Consider the following 19,006-nt stretch of genomic DNA (forward strand, 5'->3'; position numbering starts at 1 on the left):
GCAAATAGAAACAATATGGCATTGTTCAAGAACAGAAAGAACAAAAACAAACCATTTACCTAGAAAAGGAAAATTGGAAAGAAATATTTAAAATATTCTAATTTTAAAAGCACATTCTAGGATGAATATTAACTTTGTTAAGTAGGAAGACGGTTCAGTTGATATGGTTATACGATTAGGAGCCTTTCACAGTGAGGAGATTGTGGTAGGTTTTAGTCTGTCTTCTTCCTGATTAACTGTCAACTAGCAGATCCCTTGGATGAGTCATTTCCTCCTTTGTAAAACCAGTGAGTTCTGGGCTTGAAAGTTTTCTCTGAAATAATACCAGTAGGCTTCTAGGGAAGGAAATGGGAAGGTGAGCAAATGGGCATAAAGAACTTCCCATAAAGCTTTACCACAAAGACACTTTCTGTTCTCCAAATTATAACTGCTTTATTAAATTAAAAAATTAGATATAACTCATCTACTATTTAAAAGTGTGTACATTCAGAACTTTTAGTATATTTAGATGGCCAAAAAACACATCAATGTTAGTTTTAGTTTTACTGTTGTTTGTTTTTGTCTTTGAGACAGAGTCTTGCTTGTAGCCCAGGCTAACCTAGAACTCATTCTGTAGAATATATCTGCTTTGAGTCTTGGGTTTTCTTGTAGCCTTTGCTTCCTAAGTGTTGGGATTATAGGCAGCTTTTGATGTTTTTTTTTGATGTTTTGATTGTTTTTCTTAATGCATAGATGCTTATCATGGGCACATTTCAGAAAGATTGGTGGGGCCAGGTGGTGGTGCACGCCTTTAATCCTAGTACTCAAGGGGCAGAGGCAGGTGAATCTCTGTGAGTTCGAGGACAGCCTGGTCTACAGAGTGAGTTCCAAGACAGCCAGGGCTACACAGAAAAACTATAAATAAACAAATAAATAAATAATAAAGAAAGAAAGAATGAAAGCAAGTAAGCAAGCGAGCATGGCACTGTGAGATAGCCCACTTAGAAACATGTTTACCTTATGGACATGAAGACCTCAGAGTGATCCCCAGAGCCCAAGTTAAAGCCAACCAGTTGTGGTCCTGTATGCTTGTTATTTCAGCATTGGTTCTTTGAACACGTGGATCCCTGGAGCAGGCTGACTAGCCATTCACCTACTTGGCAAGTTCCAGCATAAGAGACTTATTCCCAAAAGAACATAAACGACTTCTGAGGAACACGGCCTGAAGTTGCACATTGGCCTGCACATGGCATGTATGGACATGCCCGAAGAGTCTTCCTCCCTCCCTCTCCTTCCCTCTCCGTCCTCTTTCTTCCTGAGGACATACACACACTTTGATGAGCCTTGTAGTGCCTATCAGATATCTCTTCTGTGAGGCTTTAACAATTTTGGGAAACCTAGGGCCACATATTCTCCAAAATATTTCCAGTAAATAGTTGAATTTTCAATGCACTTTGACTGCTTATTTTTTTTAAACAACTGGATTAGCTATTACTAAACTTCCTGGTCCATGTAGTTTCTACTCATAATTGGTGCTACTAATTTTAGTTATTTTTTTCTGCTATATTTTAAAAACTGGTATTTTCTACCAGACTATACTGGGGGCAATGATTAAATACACCCAGTCCTTGCCTTGAAGGACAGTTTTGTGAAGAGACAGTTTGAGTGACTTTGTCAGAGTTACTCAGGTAATGCAGGTTCTCCATGTGAGTGGAGCAAACCCAGAACGCAGAATGTGCATTTAAAAATAGTTTGCCTGGAGTGTGGATCACACAGAGAGTGCATTTGACCGAGAGTTTGACCCCATTTATCTCACATTTTACCATTAATTCTTGCAGGTTGTGGGTGGATGATGTATTCCTTGTTAGAAATTCATTCTGAAAGTGTCTGGTTCTACTTTATCCAAGTTTATATGGAAGTAGCTCAAGTTCAACTTGCTGGGCCTGAGATTCCATGCTTTATATTCCTGCTTTAATCTAGTGGACCTGAAACAAGTCACTTGACTTGTAACTCAGCTTCATGAGCCTTGCATTTTGTTTTTCTCCCTTTATCTGGGTGCTGGTCAACCAGAAGGATGGGGTTGGGACATTTGGCCTCAGTCTTTATATTTACTCTAGGGCTTCAGATGTAGACTTCATAATCTTTAAATACAGTCAAGAAGGCCTTGGCGGGATCGAGTGAATATATTCATTGTATAGTCTTTAATACCACTTTTTTCCTGACTGTATTTTGACATTTTTTTCTCTATAATCTTAAACTCCCTAGAAGTGGTATAGATTGGTCTTCAGCCTGGGAGAGGTCCTCCTAGGTCTGTTTTTTGCCTTTCTTCGATGGGAAAGAGGATGGATAGGTGGAGTGTTAGGGTTCCTTTCTTCGATGGGAAAGAGGATGGATAGGTGGAGTGTTAGGGTTCCTGGTGACATCAGTGTTTGTTTTTCTGGATCCTTGTGTGTAGATGGGCACCAGAATTCTTCAAAACAGGCACAGTAGAAGTTGCATTTTCAGAGCATGAGGGTGCTTGTGTGTGTGTGTGTGTGTGTGTGTGTGTGTGTGTGAGATTGTTCATTGGCAGCTTTTTTTGGTAAGAGAGTAGTCCAAAAAGGTAGTTTGAGTGTGACAGACAGAACCAATGAATCTATGATTACTTCAACAAAAAATGCTAATTAGAGAGTGAGCAAACCACTAAATCTATAATTGTTTTCAGTAATAAATGCTGATTCATGACCCTTAAGATAATATATGAGTAGATTTGAAAGTCATTTTTGACAACCGTTAGGTGATTTGCAGATCACCTAATGCAAATCAGCAGAATAATTAACATAAGTGTATGAATGCTTCCTGAGAATTGAATTTTAAAAAAAAAATAAGAATTGTGGCAGGCTCTGTAGGCTTTGGTTTTGTTGATCTTGCCGAACTGTGAACATGGAGGGTGGGCGGTGAGGGGGCGTATCAGCCTCACAAGCCATGTACTCCATTATAGGTTGTTAAATGTGTTTAATATTTGTTTTGATGGCAAATGATGCGAGTGAAGTGGGGAATACTCTGTGCCCTTTATCCAGATTCAGGCAGGGATTGGGAAAGAGAAAGCATGGTGTTTTTTGTAGCCACTTAAAGATGCTATATGAAGTGGTCTTTTAGTAGCTTGGGGGAAAAATAGGTAGCATGGTTCTTCAATTTGAGTATTTCCAGGAGAGAATATAAGAAGTGCAGAGCATGTTCCTGAAGATACAATCAATGTTTATAGGGACATTTTCTAGCTGTGTTCATCATGAGCTTCTGAAGGAGAAAGCAGATTTCTCATGGGTCTCACATTCTCTTATATGTTGACTTGCTTGTTAAATATTACTAAATGCTTTGATGGGAGATGTGTTCGTTGTAGCAAAAAAAAAAAAGAAAAAAAAAGAGCAGGGCAGGAGGGTGATGATACAGACATCCATATCACTGACTTGACAGGACAGAACATATCCTTGACAGGATAGTGTATGTCAGAGTGCTTGGGAAAGTGTAAAGGATGTGCACCAATTTCTTTGTTTTGTTTACAAAAAAAGCTGCCAGAAAGCACAAATCACTGTGTCCTCTGTGTGTGTGTGTGTGTGTGTGTGTGTGTGTGTGAGAGAGAGAGAGAGAGAGAGAGAGAGAGAGAGAGAGAGAGAGAGAGCGAGAGCGAGATAGAGGGGGGGAATATGAATGTGGGAGGGTTCTGTGTACAGATGTACACAGTCTGTCTAATAGGCTTAAATTAATTTCTATGTTTCTTAGTACTGAGGGGAGACTCAGCCTAAAATTCTGGTTTGAGCTTTTTTGCATTTTAACCGAGTGACCTCTGTTTTTTCATCACAGTTGACTTCTAAAAGAGTGTCTTGCGAATGAGGTACTGAAAATGTACTTGACAAACTAGAGAGCAACTCATAGAAGAAATTATGGAACAGGCCAAGAGAGGAAGAGAGAGTATTCTCCTCCCTTTCAATTCCTGTCCATCATTTAATTGTCCTCTGTTTTCCTTAGTTTCTGTAGTCAGTTCTGGTCAGAAACATTTGACACACTTCCACTGAGTAACCGAGAAGTCATTTATGAAAGAGTGGACCAGATGTAGGTAGTGAGGGATGGTAAGAGCCAGAAACTCAAGAGACGAAAGCAACAGTTTGCGGTCTCTTGAAGGGGATATTGCACATCTGAGTAGCTATTGTAGGAACACAACTCCTGCTTTCTCACTGCTGCCTCTGTCTTGTCTTGGCTAAGCAGTAAATATAAGGCAAAGGTCAAGATGTTCATGAAACCTATACCTGACAGCCTGCAGGGCAGCGCCCAGCAGATGGGAAGAAGGAGAAAGAAGGCCTGACTCTTTTTCTGGCAGTAGGAAATAATCACAACAACAGTAATAAATCTATATCTATTAATTATATCAAATTATTAATTAATATATTAATAACAATAATTACTATCATCATCATTTTTAAGGGCTCCAGGAATATATCCAAAGAGATAAGTGTTGACTGCTCTTGCCTCAAATGATCTAAAGAAACACAAGCCATTGTAGCTCATATTTCATGCATTATTTGTCTTTTTTATTTAAGGAGTAATTATGAATATGGAGGAGAGTGCGCAAAGACAATTCCTGACATTCACTGTGGACCTCCATATGCACATTTTTGTGCATGTACCCACACATGTGAAATAGACAAACCACCTAGAATAGATCATTGGGTCCAGAATCACCATTCATTGTAACATCTGAGGGCTCTGTATTGCTTGACAGTTATTTAAGATACTTGGGTAAAAATTTTAGTATTTATTTGAATTTTCATGATTGTTTATGAAGACAGCAATAAAATCTAAACATCACAAAAGCAAAATGGAATGAGGATGGATTTGCAGTTCTCGCTCTTACTCTCCTTGCTTCCTCCTATTTCCCCTTCCTTCTTAGCAGACTTGCTGGGAGGAAAGCCATCGTTTCTCATTCTGTTCTTTCATGCTTAAATACCGAGAGTGTGGCTTTTTATGTTCTTTACATTCTTGGAGAGTGGAAAAGGACATGGCAAAAGGTACTTGTGTTCAGAAATGTGAAGTTTTTAGATTTAGAAATATATATTGAATATGGTGAAGAGAAGAAAAACATCTCCCAACAATAATTTGTTGTTTCCCATGAGTGACAGAGAGATCTAAACCAGGCCTTGGTAATAAACACTGTGGATACTGTGGTCCAGAGCATAACTTGTGTCTACCAAGATCTTTTGTCTGTTTTTGCCCCAGTTCCAGGCTGGAGAAAAAAATGTCTTAGGTTTTAGGTCTCCTCTTGTTTATTTCTGAAACGTATCAGTGTAAGGGTATTGCCATTTCCAGAATGCAGGGAGAAGGCTCTGTCAAGTTTCAGTTATTTTCCCATGATGCAGTTGCACTTGTTTCTCAGAGGTGTAGGGTTACAAGTCGGTGTTTGGTAGATTTATGCTTATGGGCTTCCTAAGATGTGAGTGGTTTTGGGGTTCATTTGCCTTTGAAATGGACCATCATTGATCTAACTTTCTAAGTGTCCTCTGTAGGTAGCATTTTGACTGTCTATGAGTGCTTCTCTCAGCAGGTCTTTTGGTGTCTGCAAAGTCTGGGCTGGTGTCTAGTTTTGTTATCCGGAGACCAGCATAGGAATTGTGATCTAATGTGATGCTGCCATTTTCCATTCCAGGGACAGGAGAGAGTGGCAAGAGTACCTTCATAAAGCAGATGAGGATCATCCATGGATCAGGATACTCTGATGAAGACAAGAGGGGCTTTACCAAACTGGTGTATCAGAACATCTTCACAGCCATGCAAGCCATGATCAGAGCTATGGACACTCTCAAGATCCCATACAAGTATGAACACAATAAGGTATGTGGACATGTTGAAACATTTGGCAGAGTGGTTCATGAATGGTGCCTTAGCACTTCTAGAATGGACAGTAGATATTAGAAATGCACTTATTTTCCCCCTCCTTCCTATTTTTTCCCCTCCCCCTCATTTCCTCCCTTTCCTCCTCTTTCTCTTTGCCTCCCCTTTGTGCATGGGTGCACAGGTACATCTTGTAGAAGTCAGAGGTTCATGTTTGAATGTCTTCCTCTATTACGCTCCACCTTACTGGCTTATATATGTTATAAAGTAAAAGATAGCCTAACTGTTATCTGACCTGTTTCATACTAGGAAATAGTTCACAGTTGCAAAATTGGTTCTATCTTTTGGAATGCTGCAGTACTATTGAAATTTCATTTGATATTGCCTAAGTGTTATTTCATTGAATGGGAAATTTTTCTGGCTATGGAAGGATCTGTGAACCGGATGGCATAGCACTGAGTGTCTTTTTATAAGCCTCTCTCTATTCTAAGGATTCCAAACTCAGGAAGAAACTTGTAATAAATTGCACTAAGTTGCACACTTTTACCAAGCCAAGATTAATTTTTCCTTGAATGTAGGTATCCATTATCTTGTCTTTGGGAGTTCTTTAGTAAGCAAGCATGTTTATATATTGGTGAGCTGCTTGTAACCACTCCAAGTTGAGCGAACACATGTTAGTATATCTTTTAAGGATACAGTGATCTAGAATTTGTTTATTTATAAATACCATTTTGTCTTCTCTTTGAATACAAGTGTTCATAGCTGATGATAAAGGAGATTGTTATTTAGTAAAACCTGCTTATGCAAAGTGTATAACCATGAGATTACTTCGTTGTTTAATTCTTTCTCAAAGAGTGAATTTCCATCATCATATACAGATATGCTCTGTTGGCAGAGGTTTCTGTCCTGCCTGGTTCCTGCAGTTGTTAAGTCCCAAAGAAAGAACACAGAGGTCTACATTAATTATGAACTGATTGATCCAGTATCTTAGGCTCTTCTTATTATATAATTCTTATAACTTATATTAGCCCATAAATCTTTGTTGGCCACATGGCTTGGTACCTTTTTCAGTGAGGCAGTCACGTCTTGCTTCCTCAGCGGCTGGGTCACGACTGCAGACTGAAACTTCCCTCTTCCCAGAATTCTCGTTGCCCTGCATCTACTTCCTGCCTGGTTGCCCCGCCTGTACTTTCTGCCTGGCTATGGGCCATTCAGCGTTTTATTAAACAAGTGCAAGAAACAAATCTTTACAGGGTAAAACCATTGTCCCACAGCACTCTTTTAGTTAAATTCTTGAGTCTTGGTCTAGAATTTGGTTGTTAATAGAAAGGAAGCAACCCTCTGCCTCTGAGTAAGCATGGCTAGGGAATTATCTGAAGGTACAGCTTGGAGAAGAAGGTCTGGATTTTACAGTTGGTGTTGTTCCTGTATTCCTGTTGTAATTGTTTCATATGTGCGTGCATTATTTACTCAGATTGCAAGGTGCCTTGCAGGAAGCAAGCATGCTCTTTAGTAATATTTTCCCCTACAACATGTCAAGTACAAAGCAGAGACTTTTGCTCATTAAGTAGAGCACTCCTGATCAGGAGTATCCTGGTATCCCTTTGTAGCTGGTTTCTGATTTCTGTGAACTGTCAAGTCAGGGTATCAGGCAGTGTACAAGTATCTATAGTCTGTACCATTGTCAGTCTCAGCAAGAAAAAAAGCACTCAATTTGGTGTTGTTACTTGAAAAGAAATGATGTTGAGGACTCACCTTGTGCTTCTGTCAAGCTGACAATTTCATCTTTCCTTTTGTTCTATATTTTGAGCATCTCTGATCTGAAAATCTAAGATCTCAAATATTATGGTGCTCTTGATGGAGGGCAAAGGAATCAGTCTGCCCCCCTCCCTGTAAGTCCTAGGGATTGAACTTAGGTTGTCAGTGTATATGACAAATGCCTTTACCTGCTGGGCCTTGCAGACCCCTCTTCTAAATTCAGTAAAATTACTAATAAACAAAAAATCCTTGTAAAATTTTCATCAGGCTATGTACATACCATGAGCTTGACAAAGAAATGAATTTTTGTTTGGATTTAATTCCATCTTACAGATACTTGTATATATGTTTATGCTAACCAAACCTCTGAATTCTAAAGTGCAAGCATTTTCTACAAGGGATTTTCAACCTTACATAGTTTCTAAATTTAGTCTTGGAAGTTCTGATGACCAGGCTCATCCATCATCTAATTGACTTGTAGTTCCCTTTGCCTGAGGAGCTGAGGACTTTGTTGTCATGTCACCCGTCTTCCTTCCTCCTTTGGAGTGGAGGGACAGAACTACAGTGTCTAAGAACAAGGAAGGACATGTCCCGTTAAGGTAGCTCAGTAGGGCTGGGGGGATGATCCAGTCAGTAAAGCACTTGCCTTGCAAGTGTGAGGATCTGAGCTCACTCATCAGAATCCAGGTAGAATGCTGAGGTATGGTTACACAGAAGTGCAAACCCAGCTTGGCGAGGCAATGACAGGAGGGTACCTAAGGCTCATTATTAGCCAGCCAGCTAGCTTAATTGGAAAGCTTCAGGTTAATGAGAGCCTCTGAGAATGGTAGCAGGGTTGTCCTCTGGCCTTCACACTCTTGCTCATGTGAATGCATGAAGCATTTATCTAATTGTTCTTTTATCAATAAAAACTCGGGAATCAGATATTGGGATAAAAACCCTACTGCACTCAGAGAAGCTGTGGAAAAGTGACCACCTTCTTTCTTCCTTTCTTGATTCAAAAGGGCCTGAGAATCTTTCTAAGCCCCCCTCCCCCCGCTACTTACTGTATCTCTCTATATCTGGGTCCTTCTGAACCTGTGTGGCTAATTCTGGTCAGCCAGTTGCTAACACCACTCACTAATTAAAGATTAAATTTAAACTTTATTGGCAATCTCAGGAGAATCAGAGTTCCATCAGAATATCCCACAATACATGCATACCCACACCTGTTCATAGACATTTGTTAAAAAATGGAGTGTGCTACATTAAACCCATTTAAATTATTCTGAAATTTTTTCATTTTACTTAAAAACCTTCAAGATCCTCAGTTATTTTCCAATAAAAAATAGCCAAAATTCTGAAGGCTGTATCACTTAACCCCTGCCTCTGATCAACTGAATAAGAAATTGCTACTTTTAAAAATTACAGACAAATAAAACAAAAACATGAAGGAATTTTCTTAGTTCACAGAATGATCATGGGCTTATTGCACTGTAGGAATTTCCACCTATATAAACAAACTATTAGTTCTACGTATAAACAGAACTAATAGATACATGTTTTATTATGTCTGTCAGAGAGGTCAGATGAGACAAGAGTTGCAGGCTGCAGAAGCCAAGAACTGACTGAGGAAGTGGGAAGAAAACTTTCGAGGGTGTGAGCTCACAGCAGGCCTGAGAAGCTGAACGACTGGGATTGGGAGAGATGAACCTTGGCCAGTTTCAGTCTTTTACTGCTCACTTCAGAGTCAGATTCCTGGGAAAGAGTGTTGGATTGGCCTAGCCTGGATTCTTTGCTGATTCTTTAGACAGGGAAAGGAAGTCTGGTCAATGTGATTGACAGTCCCTGGGGAAATCTGGGTACCGCTAGTAGAAGAAGGAGAATTTTTCTGGCTTGGCTCACAAATCTCTATTGCCAAAGTGCACTGTCAATTTATAATATGAGATGACATGTGAATTCTTTGTAGATGCAAACTTTCCGAGTTTACTTAGCATTTTCCCTAAAATAAAAGTTCTTATTCTGGACTTACTCTGGGTTACAAGATGGGAAGGTGCTCATAGACGCTGTTGACTCAGTAATAGCTGTGTACTGTGACAAGCATATACCACCATTTGACTCGAAGCAATCTTGAGATTTTTCAAAGTTCATATGAAACTTTCGTTTCTTTATAGTTGGGCCTAAAGTTTCTTATATGTGGAAGTGGGACAAATAATGATAAGATGGTTTCAAAGTTCAAAAGATAGTGCATGTGAAAACCGGTTAGAGTTTTGGCAGCGAGTATCAAAGCAGTCTGAAATGAATTGCCATTATGGAGAGACTAGATTCTGCTCACCTCCCATCTTTATGTCTTAGGCAGCATGGCTGAATTTAGGAGGTGTCTGTGGAAGAGCTATCCTCCCAGTGACAGCCATTGTGGTGGGATGCCAAGGGAGGCACGGCACTTCTTATCTGGATATGCTGAAAAGAATATGGATTTTTGACATGTGAAATTCTCTAAAGCCGCTTTCCTAAGTTAAAGCAAGTGGTGAACTTGCCTGAAATCCCTTCTAATACTTGCCGTCATGCTGATCTCAGTGTTACAGCTGGTGGGAGGCAGTTGTGCTTAGAACTCCCACTACAGTGTAAAGCACCTAGAAAAAAAAAAAAAAGATGAACACATTTTGCTTAGAGAGTATTCCTTAATAGTTTCCATCTTTCTATGTCCCACAAATAAAGTAAATAAATAAAAAAATGCTTACATTTGTGCAGAGTTTTTAGTTCTCAAAATAAGATAGAAATTTTGAGTAAGTGCTGTTGGTAGCTTGCTGATCTTTGAGGGTTTTTTTTTCTTGTTTTGTTTTGTTTTTAAACAGAGAAAGAATAAAAGAATTGAGGGACTTTTCACGACCAATTTGATGAGTCAGTCAGTGTTTTCTGGGTTCATCGACCACTTTTCCCCAGGGAGAGTTGAATTGATACTGAATCTCTGGTTGACTGTGTCAGTTACTCCATCTTATTTGAGTGTGTAGGTTTGTATGCCTCTTTAAGTGTAGGTGTACTTGTGTGTAACACACACACCCTTGGATTTGCAGAGGCAATAAATAAATAAATAAAAATGAAAAGCGTTGGCGTCTCAGACATATAGTTAAAAGTGTTTGTAGAGTTGTGTGGTTACTGGGAACTGATCTCTGCTCTTTTTATTGTGTACCAAATGCTCTTTCCTACTCTTATTATCAGTTTTAAAAAACCGTTCTATGATCTGTATTGTCTCTTTTCAAGAATGTGTTGTATATATGGGAGAACATGCTTGCTGTAGTGTATATGTGGTGAGAGGACAGCTTGCAGGAACTGATTCTCTTCTTCCACTTTATAGATCCCGGTCGTCATCACAGGGCTGGTGGCAGGTGTCGTTTGTTACCTGCTGACCTATTTAACTGGCTCCTTTGTTTTCTTCTAAACTGAAAGTTCTTCATAGTCATATTTTCCCACACTTGATTCCATTGCAGTTTATCACTTTATTTTCATGGCAGACATGTTTAAGTAGAAAGTGAATATGAGATTTTTCTCTCCCTTCTCCCCCTCCTTCTGAGACAGAGTCTCTTGTAACCCATCTGACCTTAAACTTGCTTTGTAGTAGAGTTTCTTACTCCCTCCTTCCTAGTCTGGGATTACAGGTGTGCACCATGCCTGTCTTATGTGCTAGGGATCCATCCTGGGTCTCTGTGCATTCTGAGCCACATTCCCAGATTTTTTATTAACTGAAATTGGTCCACACTTACCAGGTTTGCCATACTTATCTAGGGTCAACGTCTGAGTTGTTTTTATTGGATCGGGCTGAGTGAAGGACGAATCCAGCAGTAGACCAACACTGACTTTCCCCTTCTGAATTCTCACTGGAGTAGAGCTTACGTACAGAGGAGCATGCCTGTTCTCAGCAGTGAGACCCGAGTATCCCCACCCTGAATATGTCTGCACCTAAAGCCCCTGGTCTGAATCAACACACCCAGCACCGTAGCCTCATTACCACCCACAGGGCATCACCACCTTGATGTTTAAGGACATTTAGTTTGGCCTTTGTTTCAACCTATATGAGCAAAGGCACACAGTGTATCATCTTAGGTATCTTTATTTTACTTAAGTCAGATTTGAGGAGTTCATTTATTCTTGTTCCTGATAGTAATGTTCCGTATACTTTAGTTGGTGATGAAAAATTTATTTATTTATTTTGTCCAATAGTCACATTTGTGCAACATCTAGTTTTGTAACTATTCTATAGTATTTCTGGTATATGTTTCCTTTAATAATGTGAGTGACTGTCACAGATAATACAAATATATGTACTCTTGAAACTGGCTTTTGGTAAACATAGATTAGTATACACTTAAGATACAGCATTAAGTTAGTAAGTTAGAACTGGCACATAGTCAGTTCCAAGTGCATATATATATCGCCAAATAGTTTTCTAGAACTTACCAATTTATATGGGCCTTGTCTGTAAGGATTGTAGTTGTTCAACATCTATAATACTTGGTATTGTCTTTGTTGCAAATCTGGTAGCTAGTTAGTATGCTTGCATTGTTTTAATTTTCATTCTTTTTTATTAAAAATGTTTAAAAATTATATTTTATGTATGAATGCTCTGCATGTATACCTGCAGTTCAGAAGAGAGCACCACATCCTATTATAGATGGCTGTAAGCCACCATGTGGTTGCTGAGAATTGATCTCAGGATCTCTGGAAGAGCAGCCAGTGCTCTTAATCCCTGAGCCATTTCTCTGGCTCCCCTCATTTCTTTCATAATTGTGTTGAGAACCTTTTCATGTTTTTTTTTTTCATTGTCTTTAGTAGAATCACATAAACTTTTATCCTTTGTTGGTTTATCTAATTTATTCTTGCTTTGTAGGAGCAAGCTTTATATGTTAACTTTATATGTTAAAGATACAAGTCTCTGCTTAGTATATGCATTTGCAAATATCTTCTTTACTTTTTGGCTTTTTATTTTTATTTTATTTACTAGTTCCTCCAATAAAAGTTCTCAATTGTCCAGTTACTCACCTTTTTTTCCTTCTAATTAGTCCTCTTAGAAGTAATCTTTACTTACCTTAAATTCTTATAAATAATCTAGAATTTTTCTAAATTCTTTATTTTTACTTTTTATATTTAGACTTAAAATTAACTTTGTCATATATCATAAACTACAGTGTGAAATAAGAAGTCATGTTTTATCCTAGACCTGGATGGAGGGGGGAGAAACTTGGACTTCCCACAGGGCAGGGAACCCTTACTGCTCTTCGGACAGGAGAGGGAGGGGGATTGGAGTGGGGAGGGGGAAGTAAATGGGAGGCGGGGAGGAGGCGGAAATTTTTAATAAAAAAAAGAAAAAAAATAAAAAAGTCACGTTTTAATTTTTGTATGGCTATCTGTTAACTCAGCTCATTTGCCAGCTGTCAGGGCAGTTCAGGGCCACCTTTACCACACATCGCCTGCTTATGTACTTGCGATTGGCTTGAGTGTTCTGAGCCATTTGTTTATTTTCTGTCTCTTTCTGTCAATAGTAAACTTTACCAATGATCAAGCTGTGTGATGAGTTTTAGTATTGGACAGGGAAAGTCACTCAGTTTTGCTTTTCCTCTCTGAGACCACACAAAAGTTGAGTCGATTCCCTTGTAGTTAAAGGGTTTTTTCGGTTTTGTCCTCCCTGCCCCCCCTTCAATCCCCACCTCCCCCCCCCCGAAAAAAATTTAACTGGTCAGTCTTCCTAGGCAGAACAGAAATGTTTCTGTAGCTCATTCTTTAACAACAGCAATCCTGAGGCCTCTGGATGTTTGCTGTTCTGCTTGTGTTGATGTGTGGCTGAGTACAAGGTCCTTTATTTTTCCTAGATTAATAACATGATATTAAAGAAAATCAGTTACATTACTTCAGAAGGTTGATGGAATTTGCTTTGTGCCTTCATTAGTATTCATGGGGCAATGCTCGTTGTCCTTCTTAGCATTTCATTTTAAAGAGTAGAAGCTGTGCTCAGTGCAGTAGAGATCAGTTTCCTCTTCCAACCGCCTCTGTAGCACCTAAATTAGTTATGCGTTAGTAGAGTCCTTTCCTGTTTCTTGTCTAGGGAGTCCGCAGCACCTGCATCGAACAGTTCTTCTGGATTTCCTTTTGTTGTGTGATCTCTAGCTTTTGTGGACATAGGCCTTTTTCTGTGGCTCAGGATAAGAGCTTAGGCTAAGTGAGAACCTTTGCCACTCGTTAACGAAGGTGTTTGGTCTGTTTTTTAAACATTTTATTTGTATGATGTAATACAACTTGTTTCTGTGAGTAGGAAAAAACCCTAGATGTTATTTAGTTTGATTTTGGTTTTGATTTTTAGATAAGGTATTTTACTTACTCTTCTATCGCTGTGATATAACACTGAGACCAAAGCACTTCAGAGAAGGAAGAGTTCATTTTGGGCTTATGGTTCTAGATTAGTGGTTCTCAACCTTCCTAATGCTGTGACCCTTTAATACAGTTCCTCATGTTGTGCTGATCCCAATCATAACATTATTTTCATTGCTAACTTAAAACTCTAGTTTTGCTACTGTTATGAATCGTATAATGTAAATACCTGATATTCAAGGATTTCTGATATGTGACCCCCAAAAGGATTGCAACCCTCAGGTTGAGAACCACTGTTTTAGAGGGATCAATAATTATCACTGTCATGGCAGGGAAGTGTGGCAGCAGGTAGGTAGTCATTGTACTGGAACCGCAGTGAATAGCTCACATCTAACTACAAACAGGAAGCAGAGAGCAAACTGAAAATGACAGGACATTAAATTCCCAAAGCCCTTCGTGAACATGCCATTAACTGGGGACCATGTATGCAAATGGCAGAGCCTTTGGGTGTACTGTCATTCAAACTACTATAGAGGTCTTAAACCTGTGGTAATCCTCTTCCTCAACCTTCTTAGTGCTGGGTGTGAAATATTGCATGCAGCAGAAAAAAAACTAGATACTGTATGCACACACTCATGCCCAGTCAGCTCATGTGTACACTGTTTATTCATGTAGGAATCAAGCTGAGGAGAGACCAGAATTTCTCTGTGTTGTACAGAAGCAATGAATAATGTTTCCTCAACATGTTATTTTAAGCCAGTCTGCATTGTGGCTCTTCTCTTCTCAGCATATTCACATTGTCTATATCCATATCTCAAGTCAGCTTGAGCTATGACCAGGGGTTGGAGAGGTAGCTCAGTGGTTAAGAAGATTTATTGCCCTTATAGAGAACCTGGGTAGAGTTCCCAGCACCCACATGGTGGTTTGCAACCATCCTTAATTCCAGGATCAGAGGATCTGACACTCTTCTGACCTCCATAGGAACTAGACACAAATACATGGATGCAGCAAAATACTAACACAGAAAATAAATACATCTGAGACAACTTTTTAAAAATTGACATGATCAGAAGAACATTAACACCCAAGGATAGAGAGTGAGCTTTAAGTAAAACTTCGTATAGCATTTAGCACAGAATTTGACTATGCTGAATGAATAAATGAATGATCAAACATTTGTTTACCATGGTAAGCTTTGATGTGCTACTGTGTGGCGTGCTGTTTAAGGATAGTGGAGTCAAACACAGTTTCCCTTGAAACTGACTACAATTGAATTGCCTTCTGATATTGAACAAAGTAATCTTTGAATTCTAGTTTCTTTACTGACAAAAGAGTGGCGATTATAATTCCTTCTTAACAATGTATTGTGAGAATTGTATTATATAGTCCATGAAAAAGCTGAACATGCTGCCTGTTAAGATGGATGATTTTTCATTTAGCCATTCAGTTGCTATGTACTAAGTGTTTCCCGTCTGTTCAGCAGCAGAAACCTATCAGACTAATCTTAAAAAGAAAACGGGAATGGTATTGAAATATCTAGACACATGAGAAAATTCTACTTTAGCGATTTCTCTCAAAACTGCTGACTGACTTAAGCAGGATGCCTTGACTTCTGACAAGATCCTGTGCATGAGAAGTTGTGTGCTCTGGTGGACCTGCTGCTGCTGCTGCTGTCAGCCCAGGACCTGGACCCGTTTCAGCAGCATCTCCTTGGAGGCTGCTCTCTGGTCACTGAGGATGGGAAACTTATGGAGGCCCTGGAGTTTGTAGATGGTGGCTCCACTTACATAAGCCATGTTGTTACCTCTCTCCTCCTGACCCTGAAGCCTGAACTAAGTAAGGCGAAGGTGATAGTGCCTCGGCATGCTGATCAGGAGAGATGAGGAAGAGAACTATCTGAAAGTGTTGAGAAACTGAAATTAATATACAAAGTAGATTCCTCGTGGTCAAGCTCCTAGCTGCTTTTGATTCTGGGGTCTCAATCATTGCAGAAACTGTCTACACCCACATAACACAGTCAGGGAAACAATTAGCAGTGTTTGGGGATGACCATTATTTCTGTTCTCCCTATGGGACAAAGACCCAGGCCATTCCATGTCAAAGTCACCTCTAAAACCATGGAGAGCTTTATCAGACTGTGAAACCATCCATGCTCTGAGGACAGCCTGGATCGGGACCTTTCAGCAACACCTCTGTCTACACCATGATAAAGAGCACTTTGCTGATATCACCAACATGATATATCAAGGTCTCATACTGCAGTCATGTTGCTGTGGAACAGAATATGGACTTGAAGCACATGGTGCTGAAGCCCCTCCCCCACCCACGATTACCAGAGACAGTGCGAGACATAGCAGGCCAGCGGACTTGCCTCCATCTGTGGCTGACTGGACTTTATTACAGATGGTGCGGCCATGGAAGTCAGGAAGAGGTTCACTTGCATCACAGACCAGGTCTCTACTGTTGGCTGGACTGTGAGAAAGCTTGGAAATGAAGTGCAAAGCTTTGGCCAGTGAAATTGTGGTGCTGTGTGCTCTAGACTGAAGGGAGAATTGTCGAAGGTTGACTTGTAGGTGACGGAGCTGGTGTCAGGTCACCTGCAGAGAATGGACAGCTGTAGTCAACAGGCTGGACCAAGGGGAACAAAAGCCTCATCTCAGGAAAACAGCAGGACCTGGTCATCAAGATTCACAGCATCTTTCTCAGTGTCTCCCTTTAAAAATAAAATCTCATAAAAACATATTTGTGTTTTGAACAAAGGCATTTTCAGCAGTTGATGATGGGTTTTTTTTCTCTCTTTCTGACACTTGGAGTATTTTTTCCCAGTTTGTTAGCCCTGTTTTATGCCCTTCTAATAACTAACATTTGGTTAGTTTATGTTGTTTGCTTGTTTGTTTTCAAAGTAGTAATGACTAAATGAAAATAGAGGAGGGAGTATGTAAAAAAAATAGTATGTTTGATTAGGCAGTGGTGACACACACCTTTAATCCCAGCAATCAGCAGGCAGAGGCAGGCAGATCTCTGAGTTCCGGGACAGCCTGTTCTACGGAGCAAGTTTCAGGACCGCCAGGGCTACACAGAGAACCGTGTCTCACAAAGAAAACAACAACAACAAAAATAGCCTACTGCTGTTAACAGTCCTGTAACTTTCCTAAGTGTGCATTTATACTAATACGGGTACCAGCAAGGAAACGTGTAGCGATGACACTTCACGATATGGAATGATAGTTGCTTACTTGTGTTTCTTCTTTCTCATCTTCTACTTTTCTCTTTCTTTTCTTTAACAACATATATAGCCCTTGCACTTGAAATCCTCTTGCTTTGTGGTTAGTGCTGGGACACGGTGGATGCTTTCATTCTTCAGGGAAATAAAGAGGACTCATTGTTCTTATAAATGACCTGGGTTTGATTCCCAGTCCCTACACAGTGGCTCCGCTGTCTGTAATTCCAGTCCCAGGGAATCTGATCCCTTCCTCTAGGACCAGACATGTATATGGTGCACACACTTACATGTAGGCAAAATACTCATACACACACAAAAAAAGTAATACAATCTAAAATAAAAACCTCGTCATCATTAATATTGGCTGAAGCAGTGTAAACTTGTTTTTGAACAACTTAATTTTATGCTTTTTAAAGTTGGCAAGAAGACATCTGTGACATTGTTGCCATTGCTACCTGTGTGATAGGTGATTGTGCCATTTTCTTATAGTCTTGTCTCCCTTGTATGAATGAAGGGGGATTTAGAGGTGTGGTGTTACTGCCAAGAAGCTTTGTCATGTTCAGATGCATTAGCTTGGGCGATAGATTTCCCACAGTTTGCAATGTCCACACTGCCTCTGTGGTACATGGTATGATGGTTTTGAGCTAAGGGATGATTTAATGAGTACCTCAGCCATTGTGATGACTAGTATGCAGTGAGAAGACATAGATTAGAGTTTGCTTACGGGGGTAGTTGTTTGTGTTTTTGATGGCATTGACTTACTGTGTGGTCTTAGGGCCTTTTAGCATTTGGCTACCTGACCTCCAAGGCAGTCGGATAAGAGCCACTGTTTTATGTACCCCAGCCAGACCCTCACCAAATAACACCTTATTGTTAACTTACACTGTCAGAAGTTTTAGGAATTTTAACTGTAGCACATTTTGGCCCAGAACAACGACAGTCTTTGAATAGAGAAAGGTACTATTTATTTGACTTTTAAGTATGTGGAACTAGCACCCAGCAGCCACTTCTGTGTACTGTATCCTTGGGTTCTGGATAATTCATACAGTTTACACCCAGCTATGGGGAAGGAAGGGCCAACCAATTTTTTTTTTCTCCCGCACATCAGTCTCTTTGGCCAAGCTGTGTCTACAAATGCAGTAATTTTCTCTAGTAGGCACAAAAGGTACTGTTCACAGTCAACTGAATATGGAGCTGGAAACATTTGAATACTAAGGCAGCATGTCTGAAACATTATTAAAGTAAGCGTAATCACACGTGTCTTATGAATTGTGCATGTGTATTTCAGTGGCCCTGGGGTGGGCCTGTGGCAGGCAATGGGCTTTGCTTTCTGCATCATGATGTTGCTTGAGTTATCTTGGGCATTGAACTCTGGCTTTGCCACCAGGGGCAATGTGAAAACAATATTAGAGAAAACACCTCATATTTGACAGTAGAATTTCACCATGACATGTTAAATTCATGATTTAAATTATGAACAGTATGCTCCTCTTCTAGAAAATGAGATGATGATGATGGGGCTCACTCCTTATAGTTGATAATGAGAAAATAGAGGCCCAAAGTACAGTAATGTTAGTGCATAGTAAGTGGATACTAAATAGTTAAATTCTCTCTAGAAGTATCTGGGTTAGGAGAGAGGGAGGCCCTTGAGGAAAGGCCAGAGGTTTTTGAGGAAAAAATGTTGATTATTTAAAGATACAGGGGAATCTTTGACTGAAAGACTAGATATAAGCTCTATTATCAACAACAATGATTTCTTGTAAAGCAGCAGCCTGGCTTCTGGTTGGACCCAGCATGTAACTTATAGATGAAAGAACCCTAAAGGGCTGTGGATGTAGATGTTGC

At 39.8% G+C, this 19,006-nt stretch overlaps 1 protein-coding gene across 1 annotated transcript in view; it reads left to right on the forward strand.

Annotated features, from left to right (window-relative positions):
- LOC119812597 (guanine nucleotide-binding protein G(q) subunit alpha) overlaps positions 1-19,006 on the forward strand; it is a 223,203-nt gene that overhangs the window by 82,903 nt on the left and 121,294 nt on the right. Inside the window, exon 2 of the mRNA XM_038327366.1 lies at positions 5,657-5,841. Within this exon, the coding sequence (XP_038183294.1) occupies positions 5,657-5,841 (185 nt within the window). The remainder of the gene's footprint in view (positions 1-5,656; positions 5,842-19,006) is intronic.

The sequence above is a fragment of the Arvicola amphibius genome, chromosome 1, assembly GCF_903992535.2.
Source record: "Arvicola amphibius chromosome 1, mArvAmp1.2, whole genome shotgun sequence".
NCBI classification, from domain to species: domain Eukaryota; kingdom Metazoa; phylum Chordata; class Mammalia; order Rodentia; family Cricetidae; genus Arvicola; species Arvicola amphibius.